The sequence below is a fragment of the Podarcis pityusensis genome (genome assembly GCF_964106645.2).
Source record: "Podarcis pityusensis genome assembly, chromosome: 6".
NCBI classification, from domain to species: Eukaryota; Metazoa; Chordata; class Lepidosauria; order Squamata; family Lacertidae; genus Podarcis; species Podarcis pityusensis.
Genome location: NC_138030.1, coordinates 92,136,770 through 92,160,964, shown reverse-complemented (window position 1 = coordinate 92,160,964; position 24,195 = coordinate 92,136,770). Strand labels below are relative to the sequence as shown.

At 41.6% G+C, this 24,195-nt stretch overlaps 1 protein-coding gene across 1 annotated transcript in view; it reads left to right on the top strand.

Moving 5' to 3' along the window:
* XPR1 (xenotropic and polytropic retrovirus receptor 1) overlaps positions 1-24,195 on the top strand; it is a 100,737-nt gene that overhangs the window by 52,431 nt on the left and 24,111 nt on the right. Inside the window, exons 4-11 of the mRNA XM_081012172.1 lie at positions 1,649-1,872; positions 8,093-8,242; positions 8,521-8,604; positions 9,917-9,998; positions 12,947-13,134; positions 14,664-14,840; positions 16,979-17,144; positions 17,624-17,818. Coding sequence (XP_080868298.1) covers positions 1,649-1,872; positions 8,093-8,242; positions 8,521-8,604; positions 9,917-9,998; positions 12,947-13,134; positions 14,664-14,840; positions 16,979-17,144; positions 17,624-17,818 — 1,266 coding nt within the window. The remainder of the gene's footprint in view (positions 1-1,648; positions 1,873-8,092; positions 8,243-8,520; positions 8,605-9,916; positions 9,999-12,946; positions 13,135-14,663; positions 14,841-16,978; positions 17,145-17,623; positions 17,819-24,195) is intronic.

The following is a 24,195-nucleotide window of genomic DNA, read 5'->3' as shown; positions in this document are numbered from 1 at the left end:
AGGTATTGCTTCTCCTGTGTTTTAGCCAAAGAGGCTTCCTTTTTAATAGTACAGCCAGCAAGTGTCATAACATGTACTGTACTAATAAACAGCAGATTTTAAGCTTGCTTTAAGCTTGCTTTGGATTCCAGATTTCTTTTCTGAGCAGCATAGGCACTGAGGACAAGCATTTATTTTGATTATCATTTATTAAATGTGTAACCTTCCCTCCTCCCAAAGCAGCCCGGGACTCTTGACTTAGTCCATGGACTAGATCATAAGTAGAAACTGTAGCTCCCAATGAAGTCCTATTAGTTCAGTGATCATGTTTGTTCTGGTTTTCCCACCTTTTATGATGAAGAATCAAAAGTCTGAAGTATTGTGTATTTTATATTGTAATTTTATGTTGTGAACTCCCCTGAGATCGGGTAGGTGGCATACAAAATTTAAGAAGAAGAAGAAGAAGAAGAAGAAGAAGAAGAGGAGGAGAAATATAAGGAACCTCCTAGAGATAAAAAGTTGCCATTTGGGCCAATACTTTGAGTCACCCTTAAAGATGGGTATGGACCAAGCAAAGCTCAACTGGACAGCAACAGAGTGTAATTGGGCAATGCAACTACTAGCCCTCCCATAACCACAATGCTTTGCTGGCTCTGGTGAAAAGGTTTGGGGGTATAGGCTGTAGAAATTGGGCCAGATGGCATCACGTGGTGGCAGTGGGGCTGGCTTGGGATCCAATGAATCCCAGACCAGTTCAGCCTGCCCTCACCCTTGGAATACGCCCTGTTTTGTGACTCTCCAGACTACTGTTGTTGCCAATCCCACTGGCAGTACTTCTGCCCTCACTTTTGGCAGACAGAAAGAGCTCCATGCTTATGGGCAGAGGCTGGCAAAAATATTTTGGGCTGGGCAGAGGGAGACCTCTGGTCCCTCCAGTTTCTCCTCCACCCCCAGTGTACTTTAGAATGATGAATAATAAAATGTAACTATAATTCCTTCATAGAGCAGCATCAGTCATTTGTAGAAGCCTGCTTCCAACACAAATGATCAGACAGAGGTTTAAGTGGAGTTCAGAGAAAACATAGAGAGGCTGAAACTTTTCCAGTATACATTCACAGTTTGTAATAGTATGAGCCAAAATAGGGAGTGCAGGTCATGAATTTCCCCTCATGTTGAGCGAACTGGTTTCATGTTCAAAACCAGTGTTTTGTATTTGTTCTGGAGACCTGCAGACAGGGTGAAAATGTTCTCCATTCTCAGGGAATGTTGGAAGCATTTCCATAACGCTTGATTTGAGTTTTGAATTTTATAGACAACTCAAATTGACTGTGGGATGGCACACCATCTACACTGATTGGCTAGGTAAGAAGCCTCCAGATTTTTTGTCTTTTTTAAAATAACAACAACACACCATCAAAGCAGTAATAAACAAAACATAAAAAGCATGGGTGTTTTACCCCCTCCCATTTTTCATTGGTGAAAGCTCCAGTTTTTAGCTGCAGGTGCTGATGTTAAACTCTTGTTTCCTGTCAAGACAGTTAGAACAATACAACATAATGTGCATATGTTCATACAGAGTTCCTAAGAAACTATCCTGACAAACTTGACTGAGTACTCATTTGTAATATTGTATGATCACACTCTGTTGCTTTCTTCTTCCCTTCTAAAGAGAAGCTTGCCGAAGCTCAGCGCAGGTTTGCTACACTACAGAACGAACTGCAGTCTACTTTGGATGCACAGAGAGAAAACAGTGGTCTCACCACTCTGCGGCAACGTAAAATGCCAGTCTTCCACCTGTCCCATGAGGAGCGTGTTCAGCACAGGAACATCAGAGACCTGAAACTGGCCTTTAGTGAGTTCTACCTCAGCCTCATCCTACTGCAGAACTATCAGGTATCACCTGTGCTCCTTAAAGCATTGTGATCTTATTTTCTAGTCTTTCCTACCAAATAGTTTTTAGTGATTAAGCCAGATCTTTGCAATGGGAGACACCAAGAGTTCTCATAGTGCTCTTTCCGCATTTATGCTGCGCCACAGATAAAACAAGCCAGAGTTTGACTGCTTATGTTGTCTGAACCCTTTGAGATGGCACAGCAAACCAAAATCTAGCTTGTTTTGTCCTTGGTGTGACAACAGCAGGAGCTAGGGACAGTGCAACAGGAGCTTTAGAGTTTTTAACTTTGGTTTATTGTGGCATGTGAACCAGACCACTGTGTCAAACTGCTGATACAGCTAGCTCAGTTAGTTAGGTTGGAGAAACTTTCCAAGGTCTCAGGCAGATGACTTTCTGCCTGTACTTTTTAATTGGAGATGTGGGATTTTCCATCTGCATTCAAAGCATGTCCTGTATCACAGAGTTGTGCCGTCAATCTCGCTCCTGTATGTTGTTAGGAGAAGCCCACTGCATTTCTCAATCACAGGCATTCTGTAGCCCAATAAGCAGGTGGACTGTGACTTTGACACCTGTAGTCACAATCTCAAGGGCTCCTCTCGGGTATGGATTTGAATCCCTGCCACACACAATGCTACCAGCAGCCATCTGGGCAGAACATTTTTTGGCCATGGACATTAACAAAAGCCTTGGTCAGACAGGAAAGGAAGAATTTTCATTCTAATCACAGCAGTCAGCCTACTTCATAGCCTGGTGGGTAGGAGACTTGCATGAAGAAAGAGAGATGACAACCCCGCCCCACCCCAGTAGAACAGTTAGTTCTTCTGCGGCACCAAAGCGTCAACACAGGCATTGTTGCAGTACAGCACATTTTGTATTGTCTTTGTGACTGGAGCAAACATTGTGCAAGGAAGAGGGAAGGAAGCCAGTTGGACAAGGAAGAATATAACTTAGCATAACAAGGTCCCTGTGAGCAGTCCAATAGTTCAGAGAGAGAACACTTAAAAGGGAAATGGTACAAAGGTTTGAATCTCAGTCTAGAGAAATGGAACTATGGCATTGGCCTTATGATTTTGCATGGGAAATCGGAAACTGGGTGCTCATTTGTTTTTTTTTGAAAACAGGGTGATTGAGATAACCTAGGTTCTTTTCTGTGCAACATACCTCAGCCAAGTTCCCCCTTCTCCTGTTAGGTGTGTAGTCAGCTCATTATGCCACATTGAGGGGGGGCACTTATTTGAGGAAATACAGTCATACCTTATTTTACTGTGCTTCAGAGATATTGCTCCTGTTGAGGATGTGGGTGCAGCTGCAGGCAGCCCAGCCGCTTCCAGGGGAAGAGATCCCCACCACCGCCACCCCTCGCCTGGCCATGGAAGTGGAACTGGCTAGGGCTGGAGCTGAGTTTTCCCCCTTCCATCCCTGCAGCCAGGGGTAGGGGGCTGGCTTAATAGACTATGGTATGGTGCAAACAGAACTTCTGTATACAATTGGAAACAAAAAAAATTGTGTAACTCGAAATTCACTTTACTGCAGTGGTATGGAACCGAACCTGCAATATCTCCAAGGCATGTTGTTACTGAAGCAGTAATAACCCATCCAGTATAAGGAGTTGCACTTCAATGCTGTGCTTGTCTTGTTGGTCCTGTCTTCTCCTCTTACAAATTCAATGCAGTCTGAGAAGGAACAGTGGGCGGCACATTTGCATTGGTATTGGTGGGGAGCATGAAAAATGAGCGGCTCTGTTCCTTGCAAGCCTGGGATTGCTTTCACAAGATGGCAGATAGGCATTATTCCCCATGGGGTCACCATTATTAGTGGCTATAGCAGCAGTTCTCAACCTGTGGGTCCCCAGATGTTGTTGGACTACAACTCCCATCATCCCTGAGCTCTGGCCTTGCTAGCTAGGGGTGATGGGAGTTGTAGTTCAACAACATCTGGGGATCCACAGGTTGAGAAAGGCTGGGCTATAGCATCCAAAGTTGGGATACGCAAATTTTATATCCACTACAGCATTGTCTTCAAGCACAGTGATTTACTTTTCCCTTAAGAATCAATGACAGCCCTTCAGGAATGTGGAAGAAATAATGGCATGCACTCCAATATATTACTGGGTAGAAGCCATTGCATAGAGAGAAAAGCAAGCGCTCAACCATGTCCCAGACTTCAACTGATTGTCATGGCCCTGTTAATCAGGACAGAGTTTGAGGCTACATTGTCAGCTGCTAAGGAGCCAGACAGATTTTCTGACTCTGAACTGGATGCTGGTGATCAGGGGACCACTGAACCCAAGGCTGGCAGGCAGGAGCTTACTGACCCAGCTATCACAGCATCAGGGCCCATAGAACCAAAGCCAGGACCCTTTTGGGTGCCTTCCAAGCGTCTCCCATGCTACCTTTTTTAGTCCAATGGTGCAGGGAGTGCACTAGGTGAGATGTCATAGAGTGCAAGAAAATCGCCTGTCTTCAGGCCAGACTCTAGTTCTCAAAAAGGAGGAGAGATGGACTGGAGGCAGAGCTCACAAGGCCTCAGTTCACATTCCACTCTTGTTGGAGCAAGTTTATCACTAGGAGCTGTCCTTGGTGCTGTGATAGTGACCTGTTCCATCGGCTCCTTCCTAAGACTAGAACCAACATATCAGTGTACTTTGTTTCTTAAAATAAAGGATAAGTGGGAGGGAGCTATTGAGAATTGACAGCCCTTATCTAATTCACTTCCTCCATCAGCATCGCTTCATATAAGTGGCTGAGAATTGTACACCAAGCATTTAATCAATAACCTTTCAGGGATTGGGAGCGGATGAAGGTTGTGTGTGGAGAGGGGACTACTTACTATTAGGTGAGGTAGCTGGGTGATCTGTCTTTGTTTTGTGCCATGCACTTTAAACGCAGAACCTCAAAATGTCCCTGGAAAACAATGGGGGGCAGCCATATTTTCTCTGTACAGTTCCCTTAAAATGACCTTATGTCACCATGTGCTGTATTTTCTCTGGGGCATTTAAGAGACTCAGGGGATATGTGCCACTGGGCACTCTTTTTGCCAGAGGGTTGGGGGCACTAGCAGTTGGCCAGTGTAGGTTTATGGATGTCTGTTAGGAACAGAGGACATTGGAAAGACTGTTGAACTAGCTAAAATACACATATAGTGCTATTATTGTCACTTTGACTGTACAAAATAAGATGAAAACGGGGTCCTGCCTTGTGGCTTATAATCTAAATGTGGATAGTAGACAGCAGAATTTTTTACTGACACTGAAACACAGGGATAGTCAATGTGGTGCCCTCTTGATATGATTGAACTCCCACTCCCCAGCCAGTTTGGCCAATGGTCAGGGATAATGGGATAATCTGGAGGGCAACACCTGGGCTACCAAATGGCTTTTTAGAATTGGGTCACTTAGATAGCATGCCAAACCATGGTTTGGTGCTATATAAACAGCCCTGTGACTGCTCCCAGAAGCACCTCAGTCTGCTCTCATTTCTCCTCTTTCTGAAATGTTTAAGATTGATGTTCTCTGTGTTGAACTCTTTATTTCAGTTGGAGTGCAATTGGAGTAAAAAGACACTTGCAAGAATTCAAATACGAATGATGATTTAACAATAGCTTCACTATAGGCTTTACAATAGCTTCAGATTCTTGTGACATGTAAAAAAGCTATAATTACTCCCACATCAAACAAAATTACTTGTCACAGAGAAATCTATGGCCAAAACCATGATTTTGCTTCCATTTTCCATTTTAGTTTTATGAAACAAGTCACAACTGCCCCAAGGGAGGGAAATGCTGGGTTCCTTCAAGAGAAAGTAATTAAGGTTTCTCATTGGCAGTAATATAGATCATTAATGCATTGGCTTCCTGTTCCCATATCCCTGTCCTCTTCCTTCCTTTCCATACTACGAAGCTCCAATATTAAATCACTCCAGGCATAATTAAATTGGAAACCATTTCAGCTGAGCTGAAATCTTATAACCTCTCCCATAGGCACGGTATTCTGCTGTTCTTTGTTTGCTTTCAAATTTGGTCTTGAATTTGTGTGGCTGCATTAAATGGAATCATTTTTTCAGCATAATTATTACCAATCTATGGATACATGGTTAAAAAGAAACTTTTATACAACAGAGTATATATACATATCCACACAGAAAGAGGTTGGAGAGAGAAATATGCCATAGCATAAAAGCTCTGTAGTGGTGCATCTTTGTGCCTTTTAGGAGTTCAGCTCAGTCCCAGATACCACAAGAACACAAACTTGTTGGCATCTATCTGTCTTGAGAGATAATGGGGTGCACCTCAAACTGCTGTGTCAGCAGCACCAAAGTGACTTCCTCAGGGCACAAGCCTGGGGAGTGTGCATGGAGATCCTGGACTTCCCTGACAACAAGACCCCACTCTGGGCTTCACTAGCACCAGCTTAGCTGCAGGAGTTGCCGGAAGGAAGCATACAAGACTCCATGCAACCATCTTAGGGACTCCACTCCAGATTGGTGTAGGTTTTACTCCTTAGCCTTTCCTTCTTCCAAAGATACCCTGCAAGGCAGCAGATGTTTCGGATCAGAGTTTTCCTTCTCCTAGATGGGCTACCTTTCCACGTGGACAAGCCCCACTCACCTCCCTCCACAGCATGTTCAGAAACTGCCTTCTTGACTGTTGGACCCATTATTGGTCTCGCTCGCTCAATCCACCGGAGTCTGTCTTTGCATGCAGGGCAAGTCCATAACTCACTGAGCGTTTGAGACCCATCGAAAAACTTCGCCTGGTTTAGTTGGCCAGTTGAAGCAGTTTCCTAGGATGTGACTGCTGCCATATGCTGGCAGTTTCTAGAAGCCACAGCTGAGTGTAGGGTGGAGACCAAAGGTTGACATACTACCCCAGAAGTAACATAATGTGTGCTCCACTAGAGGTACTACTGGTCCTCTAACACCCCTGAGCATGAACTAAACAAGATATAGATATCCTTAGTATTTGCTTTTTCTCAATGCCAGCTGTTCTAAATGTCCTTTGACGTGGAAGACTGAATTTGTAAACAATGCTTCCCCCCCCTAAATTGAACAAAAACAGCTGGTTCAGGTTTAATTAAGCATTGAATAGCTATGCAGATTACATGTCACTATGCATTCTTATTTTTAGTCTCTGGTGTTTATAATTTTCAGCCCCAATCCAAGTAAAGAAATCTTCAGTGAACAGTCTTGATATATTTGGCAGCAGACAGCAAAGAGGGCAAAAGCCATAGCTACCTTCTAGTTTCTAGAAATGCCCATGCTCTGGATATCTGGATGCCTGAAATGCCTGGAGTGGCTTTCCCATTAAGAGCCATTTGAGACTCTTTACTTATTTTGGGGTGTATGTTGAAGATATTAAGATGTACACCCAAAAACAAAACTGTGAAACACAAGCATTCCAGAAGACATGTAGTTTATTTAGACACGTTAGTTTATTTAGTTGGAGGTTCCAGGGTTTTCCCCTCAAAGGTTCTTCATGCAGAGCAGATGCTCTACCTCTGCACTGTGGTCCTTTGATATATGATACAGGTACACTCTTTGGTGAGCTTGGGAGTAAATGCTTGTTTGCAAACCCTGGTTTGTTTTCCATTTAATATGTTGAACAGCCCATGGTAACCAAGGCCACCCCTTCTGGATTAAAGGGTTTCTGGAGAACAGGGTTTCGCCTTCAGCCAAACTTGATTATTCTAATTTACCAATCAGATTTTAATAGGCAACCAAATATAGGTTATAGCCAAAGATTACTCTTAATTTTAAAACATGATGTGCATGATGCAGTGTTTTGCTTACGAAGACAACCCCAATGGGCATTAATGGATATTTCTTTTAAAGCTGATTTCTTAAGAATTAGCAAAATAAACACTAATGGCTTCAGTAGCAGAGATGTGTCATTTAATCTGAATTAGGCACTCCTTCACAATTTCTGCCTAGCTTATTATCTGGAAATATTAGGATGGTCTTTAATTTCATTCTGTTACTGAGTGTAGACTCCTTTTGATGTCAGTAAATGAAAAGACTTGCTTCCTACAACAGGGCAGAATATTTAATTTAACTGCATTTGTTATTTTTTGCCAGGCTTCAGTCTGTACAAACTATGGCATTTAAATGCTCCCCCTCCCCCCCAAGAAGATTGATTCACTTTTCCTGTTCTCTGATCTCAAATCAAAGTTAATGTTGTAAAGATTGAAAGAAAATAATGTGGTGGGTTTTTCTGTATCTTCAGAACCTAAACTTCACAGGATTCCGTAAAATCCTCAAGAAACATGACAAGATCCTGGAGACTCCCCGAGGTGCAGATTGGAGAGTCGCACACGTTGAAGTGGCACCGTTTTATACTTGCAAAAAAATCAACCAGCTCATCTCTGAAACAGAGGTAGAGTACGTTGGCCTGTTTGTTTCGCCTGTCCTTAGACAAAATTCGCTCGGGTATTCACTAGCGTTTCTATCTTCTCGAAATGCTGCTAACCAGCTTATGGCAACAATGTGGTATATCTGAATAAACCGAAGAACTTGTACCTTTAAATACGTCCTGCTGTTGTGATCGTTGATAGCAACTGAGTTATTGAACGTTTTTTCCTTCTGCCAAACATCTTTGAATGAACAGGTCTTGAATTGAGGCATGATTGATTATTTATTTATTTGGCTCTTTAGACAGTGGTGACTAACGAATTGGAAGATGGAGACCGACAGAAAGCTATGAAGCGGTTACGTGTTCCACCACTGGGAGCTGCACAGGTGATGAAAAATTAGCTGGGTTTAAGAGTGGCTGGGGAAGGCCCAGCCAGATGGGCAGGGTATAAGTAATATATTATTATTATTATTATTATTATTATTATTATTATTTATTATTAACAACAACAACTGCATTTTAGCTTTTTGGTGTGACAGGGCGAATTGAGCATATGCAGTTATAAGAACTGGCATGGGCAAATTCTTCCATTTCCACTTCTGTATTTCTGATTTTGGCTTCAGAGGACCGGGAGAGGACAAAAAGTGTCCCCAAATCAAGAGAAAGTTGCATGTGGTTTTAAAGCCTGGAAGCTTTTTATCTGACCTTCGTGTGCTCTCCAGTTTCAAGGGCGGATTTTGTTTTGCATTCTTGCTGCTTATTTTCATGCAAGCTCACAAGTTAAAGCAAAGAGCTCGAGAACTCCCACCAGCATGAAGCGTACCAGAGGCCTTGATGGAGCTGTCTCTTAATTAGACACGTCACTCATTCTAAGACACAACAAAAGGCTCATTTGGGCTGGTGTCAGTACCTGGCATACTTGGGCAAAGGCTGGGTCCCTAGGGGTTAATGTCTTGCCAGAGCTCCACCAACATTTCCCCCCAGCTGTTCTGCAGTGGGCTCTCCAGTGACATGGGAACTGCCCCTGGCAGCACTGTAGTGACCGGTCACCCCCTCCCAGCAGTGGCACCCCAAGATTGGGGGGTGTCGGCTCCCATCACGGCCGTCTTCCAACACTGCACAGGCCAATGTAGCCTTCTGCTAGTCTGCGCTGGTCCCTGCAGCACTGGGAGACCCTGCCCAGGGCTGTGTGGCCTCATGCCAGGCGCACCAGTCCCCATGGCGAAATACACCTCTGCCCCTTTGAGTTGGCACGTCTGCCTCCCAGCAAGGTAGGTGCTTAGTTCTGGGGAGCCACTTTGTTTTATCTTCTATAATGCCTGGAGTCTACCATCGGTTGCCTGACATTTCATTATAAAGATAAAACATGCTGCCTGCTCAGCACCAATCAGAGCTTCGTACACTTGTGTGGATGTGTCCATATGCTGTTTTATGTCAGAGAACGATAAGTAGTGATTGAACAAATGAGTGTGTGTTTCTTGACCCCTCCTCTCTCACTCAGTTGACAGTATGGAATCTGTCTTAAAAACAAAACAATCCAAGAGGCGTTTAGAGTTATAAATTGTGAGATACTATTGATTTCGTGAGGATTTTTCCAATCTTTTTTTTTAAAAAAAACAACAACAACCCAACAGCACAGTTTAATTTAGCTGACTAGAATATGATTTTGTTTAAACCAACTTTCTCTTGTATCTGCAGCCTGCACCAGCATGGACTACCTTTAGGGTCGGGTTATTCTGTGGAATATTCATCGTGTTGAATGTTACAGTCATCATTTCAGGTTAGTCATCCTACACTTGCAGCCTGAATCCATGGGTCAGTTTGAATGACCTAATCATGTGGTGATTAATTTCACCATAAGTTAATGTTATTTATTATTTAATGTAGCTTCAACTTCTGGCAAAGCTTTCTGTGCTTGTGATTACTAGGATTATTGGGACTGCTAGGAACTATTAGGAACCATGTCAGATTTCTGTGGATCTTGCTGTGTTGGACATCGGGGAGAGACATTGACAAAAGACAGAAGTCTCGGGGTCGGGGGGTCTTGTGTATAATTTAGTTTGTTCTCCGAAATTCACAGGAAATCGCTTGTCTTCAAGTACTTTTCACCAAATTCTTGAAGTTAAAATATTCTCATTATTCCACATATTTTGTGCAAATTGGGCCTAGTAGCACATTTTCATCAGTGCCATTTTAACATGACTTGAAATGTCTATCTAAATGATTCACTGAATATGCTAATATGCATCTCGTAGTTTTTTTTGTATGGTACCTCCTGGTTTTTAGGCACTTTAATGTAAATAATTAACAGTTTTTTTATCTCTTGCAGTACTTAATGCATTCTGCATAAAGCAATATATTTAATCCAATATATTCAATACCCCATTTCATACTTGTTCCTCTGTATTTTGTAATCAAAAAATTCTATTTTCACTTTGCATATTTGTCAGTGGCCCTGTGAAACATGTGCTCATTGATCTTTTCATATCATGTAGCTCTTGTTAGTTCTGGATGTATTTAGAACCATCTGTGTATTTGTGTTAATTTGCATAGTTGAAACTTGAAAGAACACTTTAAGTGTTCAGAAAGGGGACAGGCTTGTATCCCAAATGAGGCTTGTGGTGGCATAATCCTCACAATCAAACATTAATACTAAAAATGATTTTAAAGTTACACATAAAATTTCTGTGAGAAAGCAGGCATTGATTGCAAAGACCAGTCGCTCCGGGTGATATACTGCTATATTCCCCTCTTCCCCGAAACCCTTTCAGTCTACTAGTTAAAGGTGGATCTGGGGACTGCAGGGTTTTCACTTGAGCTTACCCGAAATAAGCTCAACAACTTTTCTATGCCAGGGCTCAACTCTGGAATTGCTAACTAACTTTTAAATAGTGCCTTTGATCACATGTAGAATACTTTCGCATAACCACATAACATTGTTTGAAAGTCTACAGTTGGGGCTTTCTTTCAGAATTATTGGGCAAATGTCATCTAGGTCTGTCAATTTATTTTTAATTTGTTGAAAAGCTCTAGAGTATCATCTTATGTAGCTTCTGTTTGATTTAGTTCTTCATTTGCCCTTCTGAGGTGGGGGTGCGGAATCAATTTAGGCATAAAATGGGGTTTCTCAACTTTCTAGAAAAGATTGTGGCAGTTTGTAACTGTGTGCCAGAGAAGCTCTTTATAAGAGTCTGAAGTGTGCTGAATTCTTTTTGTACTTAATATTTGATAATTGCTACCATGCTTACTATGCTCGTATTTAGCATTCTGATCAGTTCTTACCTCTTCATCCTTTTGATGTCTGGAATAATGTTCATTTGTCTCTCAAGAACTCATCCTTTATACTGCTTGGCATGGTAGATCTCAAAATCAGATGAACAGTTTTTCTCACTGCTGTTTTAAATTTTACAACTGAAGAGATAACATTAAAGTGCTTCAAGGAACAACTGATGCCGGCCATGAGAAATCTAAATCACACTAAATTAATTCAATTTATTAGAAGCCCTCTCACTCATGCATTTTTCTTCTTTTTTTAAAGGGAAATGGAAGAATATAAAGATGGTTTTACAGAAGCTCAAAAAGCAATAAAGAGAAGGGGAAAGGAGGAGGGGAAGCAAAGATTAGTGGCTGAAGGTGCAGGAAAAGAGATTATCTGTGGGGGCCCATTTACATATGCAAGCATTCACAGTACATAGGAGCAAATGAAGCCGGGAAAAGCAGACCCAATCAGGATAATGAAGCTTCCTACATAGGCCAGGACATGCAGCTCCTTTTAAAAGCAAGTGTTTTCCTCCAGTTAGCAGATTGCTTGTTTGACTGGTTGTCAACTCTGCTCCACTTGCACTTTGTGCCCTGCCTTCCATATACATTGTGATGAAAGGGGCATGAGCCCCAGAAATGCATTCAGCCTTGCTGTGTTAGTATAGGTTCTGCATTTGGGGATGAACACTGTCTGCAAATGCCTCATTCCTAGTGAGTCAATCGCAGACCTTATCAAGAACATTTTGAGCCCTGGCTGCTTGGGAATCTTCACCAACTATAGTACAGTGGTACCTCTGGATGCTAACTGGATCTGTTCTGGAGCCCTGTTTGCATCCAGAAGCGAATGCAACCCGCGTCCGTGTGTCTGCGCGTGCGCAGGTCGCAATTCGCCACTTCTGTGCATGCGCGTGACGTCATTTTGACCATCTGCGCATGCGCGAGTGGCGAAACCTGGAAGTAATGCGCTCCGTTACTTCCAGGTCGCCGCAGCGTGCAACCCGAAAATACTTATCCCGAAGCTACTTCAACCCAAGGTTTGACTGTATTTAAAACAGGAACTACTGACTTGAGTAGATCCCTCTTTATTTTCTAAAATAAATCTGTCCATGGCCTCCCTTTTTAGCCTTGTACAAATTTCTCCGCAGCTTCCTCCTTTTGTAAGTCTGGTGTGACAAAAGCTGTTAATTTCAACTTGCTTAAGTTTCTGCAGGTATGCCTGTTGAAGGTAAATTATCCCAGAATGTGGGTTTTCTGGGCCCAAAATTTCAGCTGTCCTAATTTTAGGCATAGTATTTGGGCAGTGGGTTCTGATCAGTGGTTAGGTTGTGTGGTGTCATGCACAGCCTTTTACTGATATTTTAAGTCCAGATGAGGAGTATTTTTTTTATTGCGAGGGAGCAGAAAATTGACTGTCTCCCATGAGCGGTCCATTCTGCACATGTTTGATTTGAATCTTCTCCTTGACAGGTGTAATTTTTCTGAAAGCATTGAACGTGTGGCCACTCATAAGAATCTATCGAGGTGGCTTTCTCCTGATAGAATTCCTCTTTCTCCTTGGGATTAACACATACGGCTGGAGGCAAGCTGGAGTGAATCATGTCCTCATCTTTGAGCTCAACCCTCGCAGTAATTTGTCCCATCAACATCTCTTTGAGGTAAGTAGTACAATAGGGTGTTGGAGCCCCCTAATTAGCAGTAGATGTTGTTATCCCCCTTGCTGTTGTTTGATCGTCCTGATATATCATCTTCAAAACAGATTACCTTTCTAGTGTCAATTTTCACAGGACACTTTGTCAGGAATATAGTTCGGTAGATTATTATTGAACTTGATTACGAATGCAGACAACTTTTAGTTCTTCAGATACTGCCCTAGTTGTAAAGCTTTTACCATCCAAATAGAAAATACATTATCCAGCAGGAGGCTGCAGGAAATCCATTGTCTCTTTTCTGCATCAGGAGATAATGCTTTTAAATCCCAAGCATGCTTTTTCAAGGTAGTGTGTGGTGAATTTCGTTGTGACAAGGTTGGCTGCTGCGAGAATAGGTTGCTGAATTAGCCTTGGCCTGATCCAGCATGTTTCTTCTTTTGTTAACAACCCTGTAGCATTATCAATTGCTGTTGTAACCCAATGTGAATATAACAACCCCTGCAGTATAGTTCACTTTTATACCCCATTTTTGGATGGAGGTCTGTGCTGAGTGCCAGCCCTACACTGTAGTCTCAGACAATCAGCCATGTTGGTTTGAATTCCCAGTCAAAAACATATAATACTTATTGGGTTGCAGCAAAGGTCAAGCTTCTGAAATTTCCCACTCACACCTCCTTCCCCGTCAAATCAAGCACTCAGTTGCATACAGAAGCTTCATGTTTTGCTGATTTGCATGCAGACTGATAGCTCCTTTAAATATTAAAACACGAAACTGAAAATGCACATAAAGTAGGATTAGGGTCTCCTGCCTTTGATGCCAACTTTTGTTTTTTCAGCCCTCTCAGCTACAGACTCAGTTAACGTGCACACCAGGGATACATTACCGGTTATACACTAATAGAGAACTTGATTCTCCAAATGCCATTATTTGTGTAGCTAAGATGGTACCACTCACACACATGAAGGAGATACCAGCAGACTTGTATCTAAGGTTGAAAACCCCCCTAATAACAGCCCAGTGAGGACTGAGCATACTCAGTAGGTATGGAATGCCAACTGATGGAGAAAATTCAAAACATTGGAGAGGGAGAATTGAATGAACTAGCCAGAACCTTGCAGTGAAACATTCTGTTATGGGTTCTACTTGTTTGTTTTCTATTTTCCCAAGTGACAAAAATGGGGCTATGCATAACAGCATCTTGCAGCTCCATGTCTAGCAATATTTCTACTGGTAATTATTATTTGAATAAAAATAAGGCATTTATATATCTAAATCTTACATGTGTACAAAACATAATTTCATGTGCTTTAAAAGTTATACATAATACACTTTGTGTAGTTTAACTAGTCAGGTAACTTAAGTTTGATAAAGTGAGTTGTGTACATTTTTTTAAAAACCATGTTTTTTTCTATGGGTTATAACTATCTGGAATCTTCACCTTTATGAAAGTATAGTGCAGAACAAATAGTTCAGATTTGAGAATATATTGCTGTTTTACAAATGAATTGTTTGTGTTTTTATTTCATCTGCCTAGGTTGCTGGATTTCTTGGAACATTGTGGTGCCTGAGTCTGCTGGCATGTATATATGGTCACCCCTATGTTCCTATGCAGGCAAACCCACTTATATTGTATGGATTTATGTTGTTGTTTCTCATAAACCCTACCAAAACCTTCTACTACAAATCCCGTTTTTGGCTGCTCAAACTCTTGGTAAGCTGAGACATGCTCAAAACCCATAAAATAACACCTTGCTTTTCCGCTGTAAAAACAGCAGTGACTCAGTGCTGTTGTTCATGTGTGGCAAGAGTCACCTGTCCTACTTATCAACACAAAATGCTTGTTAAACATGATTGAGGGTCTCACTGTGTGTGCAAATGTATGTGCAAATGAGCAAAAGGTTAAGTTGGCATGATACCCTTGGAATAGCGGGCACTGCTGATACCATAACATTCTCTTTTGCAAGTAAAAATTAAAACTTTTGTGATATAACAGTTCTGCAGTCATTACTGAAGTAGTAATTCCAGGTATGAGCTAATCAAAGTTTCAGGTTGAAGTTAAAGATTCTTGTATGAAGAATATTGTACAAATGCTTCAGTAGAAAATGCTGGCGATTTTGATAGTTTTAAAATTATTTAAAGTGTCTGTTTGCACTTGTATGGCCCTATAGTCACACATCGTAGTGACTGTTAAGAAATTGCACTTGCAGACTCTTGCCTTGGTAATAAAAACAGAACCGTTCTATCATGTTTTCACAGTTCTGAAGCTGCAGGGTTGAACCTTGGTCATGTAACAACAGTGGCAATTAATTTCTCAGCTTATTTGTATATGTTACTATGTTCTATGTGTACTAGAGGTTTGGGGGATCTTTAGCAACTGTTGTTTCTCCCAGCTGCTGTGGGCACAGCGGTTCCTAGCCCTCTCGTGCTCTTGCATCATCTCGTTTCCAGTAGAATAGGACAGGGCATTTGCTCCTGATGCTCTTGGCATGGGAATTTGCGAGAGGTGTCGGAACCAAAAGATGTCCAATAGCTTCCCATAGAGCCTCATTCAGAAGCTCCTTTGTAAATTTTCCAGTGATTTCTTACTGCCAAGTAGTTGTGCAAAGAAAGCAGCCTAATTTTTTCTTTGCAAATTAATACTTAAGCCATGTTCAGATGACCGTCTGTAGATGCATAAATGATTGCTTATGAAGCTGTGGGTGCCCACGTTTCCCTTGCCCCTCCTGTGCTCAAGCTTTAGTACCCAAATCCTGGTGTGTATTAAACTGGAGTTCCTTGTACAGTTTGAATTCAGGGAACTCTTGAGTTTATGTCACTATCCTTGTTCGTTAGCTAAAATTAAGCTCAAGCTACACTGTTTGGTCATAATGTGGAATTCTGAGTTAATGTAAGCCAAAATCTGGATATCAAACACATCCTGTGGTAAAACACAGATCTGCTGTTTTAAGAAGATGGGGACAATTGGTTGTACACAGCCTTAGTCTGCAATAAGTGTGTCATGCACACAAATGGGCGTTTTTCATGAATATTTGCACTTGCTGAGTTGAGTTCTGTGCTACTGTTGTTACTAGTTAGCTCGAATGTGGCGGGGATCTAAAGGACGATGATCTTACTGGTTACACATTTACCAAATGTGTTAGTCTTTTGTTAGGAAATCGACAAGGTATTGATTGGAACATGTCTGAATCTTCAACAATGCAAGCATTATTCTGTATCCCCTGCTTCTTTGTGTTGTGTCCAACTGAGCATCAAGACTAGATAATCTTGATGTTGCCCTTTTAGCGTTTTGTTGTTACAACTAAGCAGGCAGGAAGAGCTGTAATCTAAGGTAAATGGAGCATGAAATGGTCTAGCTTGAGAGGCGCATAGCTGATTTCAGACCTTGAGGGGGAAGTGGACTGAGATGGAGAAAAATCTGTTTTTACTATTAGTTCAAATTCCCTCCAGCCATCATGGTTGAAGAAGTGTCTGACAGCAAACATTTCTATTGGTGGTCCTTGATGCTGAACACGTTTCCTACGCTTGGTATATTTGTAGGCAGGATACTCAACAATATTTCACTTTTTACATCACTCACCTTACAAAAATATGTGATGTTATTACCAATTTTATTACCAGTTGCCAACACTGTACCAGCTGCATTTATCCAAAAACTGTAGGATGGCCAAATGATTCTATCAATCAGGAACATATAATAAGCAAAGGATTTACATAGTTACACTGCCACAGATCTGTCCTATAATGCTGGATAATTTGATCATTTCTATAGAAGAGAACATGCTATCATTTTCTGTAACTACGTTTTGTGGTGACTAAATGTGTATGACACTTTTTCTTTTTCTTTTGCAGTTTCGGGTGTTCACTGCCCCCTTCCACAAGGTGGGCTTTGCAGATTTCTGGCTGGCCGACCAGCTTAATAGTCTGGCTGTGATACTTATGGACCTTGAATACATGATTTGTTTCTATAGCTTTGAGCTCCAGTGGACAGCCAATGATGCATTGCTGGCAGATCCAGGTATGTCAATGAGAAGGGAGCTTCATTAACGGCCATGTGCAGGCAAATTTAGGCTTATTTACTCAGTGGAAAACCATAACAAATATAGGCATCTGGCATGCAGTCAAAAAAAACCACAACCACACATATTTACTTGGTGTGTGGGAATGGTGTTTGTTTATAGCACCTAATTAGGAACTTAAAGTTTATAGGAAAGTGCTTCTGATAAGCTAGGTTTTAAGGTCCAGTTCAGGGTGGTGGTGTGGTCGAATTGTTGGTGGTGTGTTTGCTTCATTTGTTTGCTAAGTTTCCATGCCATGACTTCACGTGATAAGGCATCAATATGAAATATCCCTGGAATGGAGAAGCATTAGATTAATAATGTTGGGCCATTGCTTGAACCACAAAGCTACTTTCCTTTGGTAAAATGAGACAATTTCAAGAGGAAACTACAGGATGTATTTTGCCTTGCATTTAGAAGCTTGTCTTTATTTTTGCAGTTGGTCAGATCTGCAACACCTATGCCTATGGAGTGCGAGCAGTTGTCCAGTGCATTCCTGCGTGGTTGAGATTCGTCCAGTGCCTGCGCCGATACCGTGACACCAAGCGGGCCTTTCCCCACCTTGTTAATGCTGGCAAATACTCCACAACCTTCTTTATGGTGACATTTGCAGCCCTTTACAGCACTCATAAAGGTACTGGTTTGAGAGCCTTTGCTGGTCGGTTGGATTCTTCTACTTTAAATACCAACATCTTTTTTCTCAGAACGGTTGGCTGTGTATATTTATGGGACACAGAGGAGAAACCGTTGCAGAATTCAGGGGCTACAGCTTAAGACTCAATCATAGCTTCTGGGGAAATAGTTCACTTGCCTTTCAATCCCCCCACACATTTCACTATGGACTGTGTTTAAACTTGAGCATGGCTCAATAAATTCAAGTTAGTTCTTCATGCCCACCGTTTAAAACACTTGTATTTATTTCTGTATAGTCGGAGTACTACAATTTCTCTCTTCCCAAATTACTATTTGTACAAGACCATGGTTACTTTACAGATGCTTAATAAGTCCATACTCCCAAGAAGTTTGCGATCAAAGTTTAAACAGTAGAGAAACTAAGGGAGGGAAGAGATGAGGGTAGCAGCAGGTGAACATGAGTAAATGCAGTTAAATGTCTTTAAAATGGGAATCATAAAATGAATTCTAAATCTATTAAACCTGCAAGTTGGCCCCAGAAAAGAATTATTTGTTTCTCATTAACAATTAAGATCATACTAGAAGTAATTCTGTTGAATTCAATGGAATTCACACTCAGGAAAGTAGGGTTAGGATTGCAGCCTATATGGAATTTATATTTATGCAGTCTACACCATCTTAAGCATCTCAGGGAAACTTGTAAATCATCATTGCCATTTCCTAGATTTAGGAAAATTTGTGAGGGTAAAAAATCATGGTTGCAAAACATTTCCTATCAAGGTAGGAAAAGATCCCTCCCCTCATATGTTTTTGCTGTGAACAAAAATGGTTTAGCTGCTAGATATTGAAAAAAAATTAACAATGGTTCAAGACTACGTTTTGTAATTAACCACTTTTTTAGGATGGGCGTTAACAGTGCTGGGTAAAACTGAAAAGTGACCATAATCGTACGAGTGTTGAGAAATGTTCCCAGTGCCTTTTGACTTCCAGGTGTAATTTTTACTCAGAATGATGGGCAATTGCTTCCAAGCCATTAATCTGCAGATTGAGGTATCTGAACCAACATGTTTCCACATCTCCGTGGAAACCACAGTGATTTGCTTTTGCTGTTCTTGCAGAAGAATAAGGCTTTTTCTTCCTTGTGCTTTAGGCAGTCACAGTGCATGTCTTTGTTCTTTCCCCCTCAACTCCCATATGAGTCAAGAGATTTCAGACTGCCTTTAAAACACATGCTGATTTATCCACACATGTAAGCAAAAGTGCATGTTTTGAGTAATCTGCATGCTTGTAGGTACAACAAAAGCAGAATTTGAGCTGCAGAATCTCAACTTTTAAAAATAATCCTCCAGTAAGCTTCTAAATCTCCTCCTCCTCTTCAGGTTCAGCACAACAAATTGTGCCACCTAAGGCAGGGGGTGGCTCCTACCACACACATAAAACACACACACACCAAGCACAACCACACACACTTTTTTCCTGCCCTGTGACAGTCTCCATCTCCTCTTTGCAGCACCAGTGCTGTCTTCTTCTGGAGGGCTTGTCTGGGGAAGAGGGAGTTTTGGCTTTAGCACTAGAACCTTGGTTATGGAGTTAAGAATTAAAAAAAAAAAACCCCAGTCTTTTCCACTCATACATGTGCACAGCACATTTCTTTAGGGTGTGCACCCAGATAATTACCGTATTTTTTGCTCTATAAGACTCACTTTTTCCCTCCTAAAAAGTAAGGGGAAATGTGTGTGCATCTTATGGAGCGAATGCAGGCTGTGCAGCTATCCCAGAAGCCAGAACAGCAAGAGGGACTGCTGCTTTCACTGCACAGTGATCCCTCTTGCTGTTCTGGCTTCTGAGATTCAGAATATATTTTTTTCTTGTTTTCTGCCTCCAAAAAGTACCAGTCTTGTAGTCTGGTGCATCTTATACAGCGAAAAATACGGTATTTATTTCAACAGAGGAAGGAAAGGGGGCAGGAACGACAAGACAAACAAATAAGCAGGCAAAGAGGCAAAAAAAACTAACAAAAGGACCACAACAAGAGTGGTCAAGAAGTCAAAACAGGAGATTTTCCTGCAGAGAAAAATGCCCAAGCTAAGCTGACTAGAAGCAGGACAGATTTGCAGTGCAGAATGGCTTCTCCTTCTTCCTTACTTGCATGCCGCAAAGGTAGCCCCTCGCTCCCAACTCTCCCTCTCTCCGCGTAAGTGACAAGTAGCTCATAGCAACTGAGGGAGTTGGGTTGGGTTACTGCACCATACACTCTTTCTTATCATTTTGGATGTTTAAATTTCTATTTTCTTAGCATTGCAGTGTCACAGAAGACCGGTTTATACAACAAACTTTGTGTCATTTAATATTCTGTGACTGACACGGTTTCACAACGTATTTTTGTACAGATTTTGCATTGCTGCCTGAAAAAATACTCAGTTGGCTGCCGTTTCATAGTTTTCCAACTTAGGCTTCTCAAAAGCTTTGGGATAAATGTTAGGTCTAATATTTGCCTGAAATAAATTTCATCCAAATTGGTTAAGCTGCGGCTTAAACAGCTAGTTTAAGGCGATGTTTTGACTGCCACTCGTGGCTTTAGGCTTCAAAGTTGGATTCCTTAAGTATAGATAGATTTGTCTTCAGTGGGTCAAAACATATTAGGACTCAAAAACAAAACACATTTCCCTCAAGTAGTCTCATAAGTTGGGAGATCTCTCTGATTAAGAGGAATCATTTCAATAATAGAGCATCTTTAGCTTATTTTATTGTAATTGAAAGCTCCATTATAATGTGTGCCTTTCGAGCTGCGTTCATCTCTGTGTTTCTTTAGCCTGATTAGCCAGAAACGAATAGCCTAGTTCAGAGCTGGTAGTGAAATGCCAGAGTAGTACCGATAGAGGGAAGCACCCCAGGTCGTCAGTGTGGTATAATAGGGAGAAATGGACGGTGATGTGAAATTGGGAAGTCAGCCCTTTGCCATTAAGAATGGATGTGCTTCTAAAGGGGCGTTAGTGTGAAAACCCGGGGAGGGGACCTTGTTGCTTACTGCTCGAATTGTGCAAGAGAACAGGCCTGTAATGGTTGCCATGGTGACAGAAGTATGTTCATTATTTTTTCAAAGGCCTCCCACCCCATTACGGTCTTATATGCAGTTGCTAGCTTCAGGGAGAAGGGGGAGGGGGGCTCCGAGCCACCAGCCTAGAAACAAATAATCCTCTTTATGGAAGGTCAGGTTGCTGTTGGCTGCCATCATCTCTTTGTGTAGGAGCCGCTGAACATGTTACAGCTGTTCTGGTGGAATTGTTTTCCTTCATTGATTGTTGCAGTCAAGGAAATTTCTGGCTGTTTCCCAGAGTCTGATTCTCACGTGCATATTTATATAGATTAGCTAGACTCCTTTGGGACAGAGTTTTGAACAACCACATCAAGCACTTAAGCTGCATTATCTATGGCAGCCATCCAAGCACATTTATGCGTGTAATTGTGACTGAAATTAGTAGGACTTGCTGCATATCATGCGTTTAGACTGGGATACTGGAAAGTTTTACCCATATGAGCGCAAGGGGAGATAATTCGTTGCGTAGGATATTAGCAGTTCTTTTCTTGAAACTTGTTGCTTCTGGTAAAACATTTACCCTTCAAAATCAACAGCCAAGGTTGTAGTGTGCTCTCTTCTCATTCAGCCTTGTAACTAAAACAAGTCAATGGATATGAATCCCTCTCAAACCATTACTTGTAGGGATAGCATCCTACTAGATGTTGTTGTTTTGTTTGTATTCCCCAATATCCTGAGCTGCGGAACGTTACACAGGAGCCTCAATTATTCTGATTTTTTTCAGTAGTTTCTCAGAAGATTTCTAAGAGGAGGAAAGCAGAGAAGCAAGCACATATGCAGTGCTAGAAATCCTAAAGTCAGGCAGAAATTTATCTTGTAAATTTCCCGTCCAGCTTCAAACCCTAAACCATTTATTTGACCAAACTGAAACCATACAAATCATTCATTTTACCTCCCACTGCGCCAAGTCTATGTATCTCAAGTACCTTGGATCTCAAACTCCTTGGCTCCCGAACAAATTGGCTCCTGAACAATTGAAACCCAGAAGTGAGTGTTCTGGTTTTTGAGCAATTTTCAGAAGCCGAACGTTCAGCGCAGCTTCTGATTGGCTTCAGGGTGCTCCCAATTGGAAGCCACGCCTCGGTTTTCGAATGGTTCTGGGAGTTGAACAGCCTCGCTCTACGTGGGGCTGCCCCTGAGACTGACCCAGAAACTCCAGCGGGTGCAGAATGCCGCAGCGAGACTCCTTACGGGGTCTTCGCTGCGGGATCACATTCATCCGGTGCTATACCAGCTGCACTGGCTCCTGGTGGAGTACAGGATCAGGTTTAAGGTGCTGGTTTTAACCTTCAAAGCCCTATACGGCCTAGGACCCTCGTATCTACGGGACCGCCTCTCCTGGTATGCCCCACAGAGGAACTTACGGTCTTCAAATAAAAACATCTTGAAGGTCCCAGGCCTCAGAGAGGTTAGGCTGGCCTCAACTAGAGCCAGGGCTTTTTCGGCTGCGGCTCCAACCTGGTGGAACGCTCTGTCACAAGAGACAAGGGCCCTCCAGGACTTGACATCTTTCCGCAGGGCCTGCAAGACAGAGCTGTTCCACCAGGCCTTTGGTCAGGGCGCAGCCTGACTCCCTCCTTTGGCAATCTTTACAATACTTTAGTTTATGGTTGCCATCAATTTGGATTTTAATTAATTCTTTGATGTTTTTATAATGTTGCACTATTTTAGTGTTGTTAGCCGCCCTGAGCCCGGCTTCGGCTGGGGAGGGCGGGATATAAATAAAATTTATTATTATTATTATTATTATTAGAAGCAAGGTACGACTGTACTAGTTTCTGACTTAGTAACATGTGTTGCTAAATTGTCATCTGCAGATAATTATTACATTTAATATAAGAGGACAAATTTCTACTATCGCTTCTACTTTATACTGGCTTTGTACTTCCTTCTGCATATGTTGATTATCTTCTAAAATAAATAATAAGGAATGTATGCATTCTGGATAGCTCCCTTTTACATTTTTTGAAGCAAAGTCTACTCTATATGGCTGCGGAGGAAAGTTTGAGTGACTGGGTGATAATCAACTGCCTTGTCTGGTCCGCACATGAACTTCCATTTGCACAGTGGGACTTCCCTTCTCTCTCCCCCTCCCCACACCCCTGCACCCTTCCCATATCTGCTCCAGAGGGTTGAAGGACCATCTAGAATAGATTTAGGGCCAGGGAGAAGAAGGGGGTTAAATCCCATTGTAGAAGCAGAAAGCCTTTGCATTGATGGGCTACCTTACTTTGAATACAAGCCACTGCCCTACATTTGTGTGGACGAGAAAATGGGGCTTTCATTGTTTTGTGAGTGCTTCCCCCCATAATCTATTGCCAAATAATTCTGAATTATTTTAAAGCACAGATGAGCTGCTTATTCCAAAACCAGTCAGATTGCCTTGACTTTGATACATTTTTTCAAAAGATCTAAACAATAGAAGTGAGATGTCAGCAACTTGAAAATATACTAAATCATCCCAGATCTATTTCAGGCTGTTTCATAACCATCTATTTTTTTCATTAAATGGGTTCCAGCAACCAACAGTAATTAAGATGGGGAGAATCTCTTAACCAAACAGCTTGATTAAGTTAGCTATTACAACATCTGTAAGTGAATGACCTTTTTCATCCCTTAAATTGTGTGGCCTTTTCTTAACACCTTATCTATTATAATAATTATGAATGATTATACAAACTTAACTGGAAGAATTAAACAGTGCTTTGGAAACTAGAACCCTCGAAAGCAATGGCTTTCAAACTGTTCTAAAGAAACCTGGGACTCTCAGGAGCTTGTCAGGGTTCCTGAATGAAAAAATAATTTGCCCACATATTATTTACCCAATAATAAACAGGGCCAGAGGAGTATTCGATTTCTTCTGTGTCACTCCCATAGTGCACACAAGGCAACAGTGAATCCAAACCAATTACTTACAAGCCAATAATTTTTAAAAGGCAACCAAATTTTTTTCCTGTGAGATCTGTCTGATATTTAATCAGAATGTTTATATTCTGCTTTACAGCCTCAGGAGGCTCTCAGAGCAACTTATGAAAGATTTGCACAATACAATCGCATTTAAGAAGATTAGTACATGTTGTTTATTTTGTAAAATTTATATACCACTTGATAGTTTATTTAAAAAAAACCCTCACAACCACACTTCAAAACATAAAAAGATAAAAGATAAAAAGCTTTTAAGGTTTTTAAATATTTATTGTGTGTTTTTGGTTGTATCTGTTTTAATTTTTGCTGTGGGCTGCCTTGGGTCCTGCCCTGGGAGAATTATGGGCCATTAAATA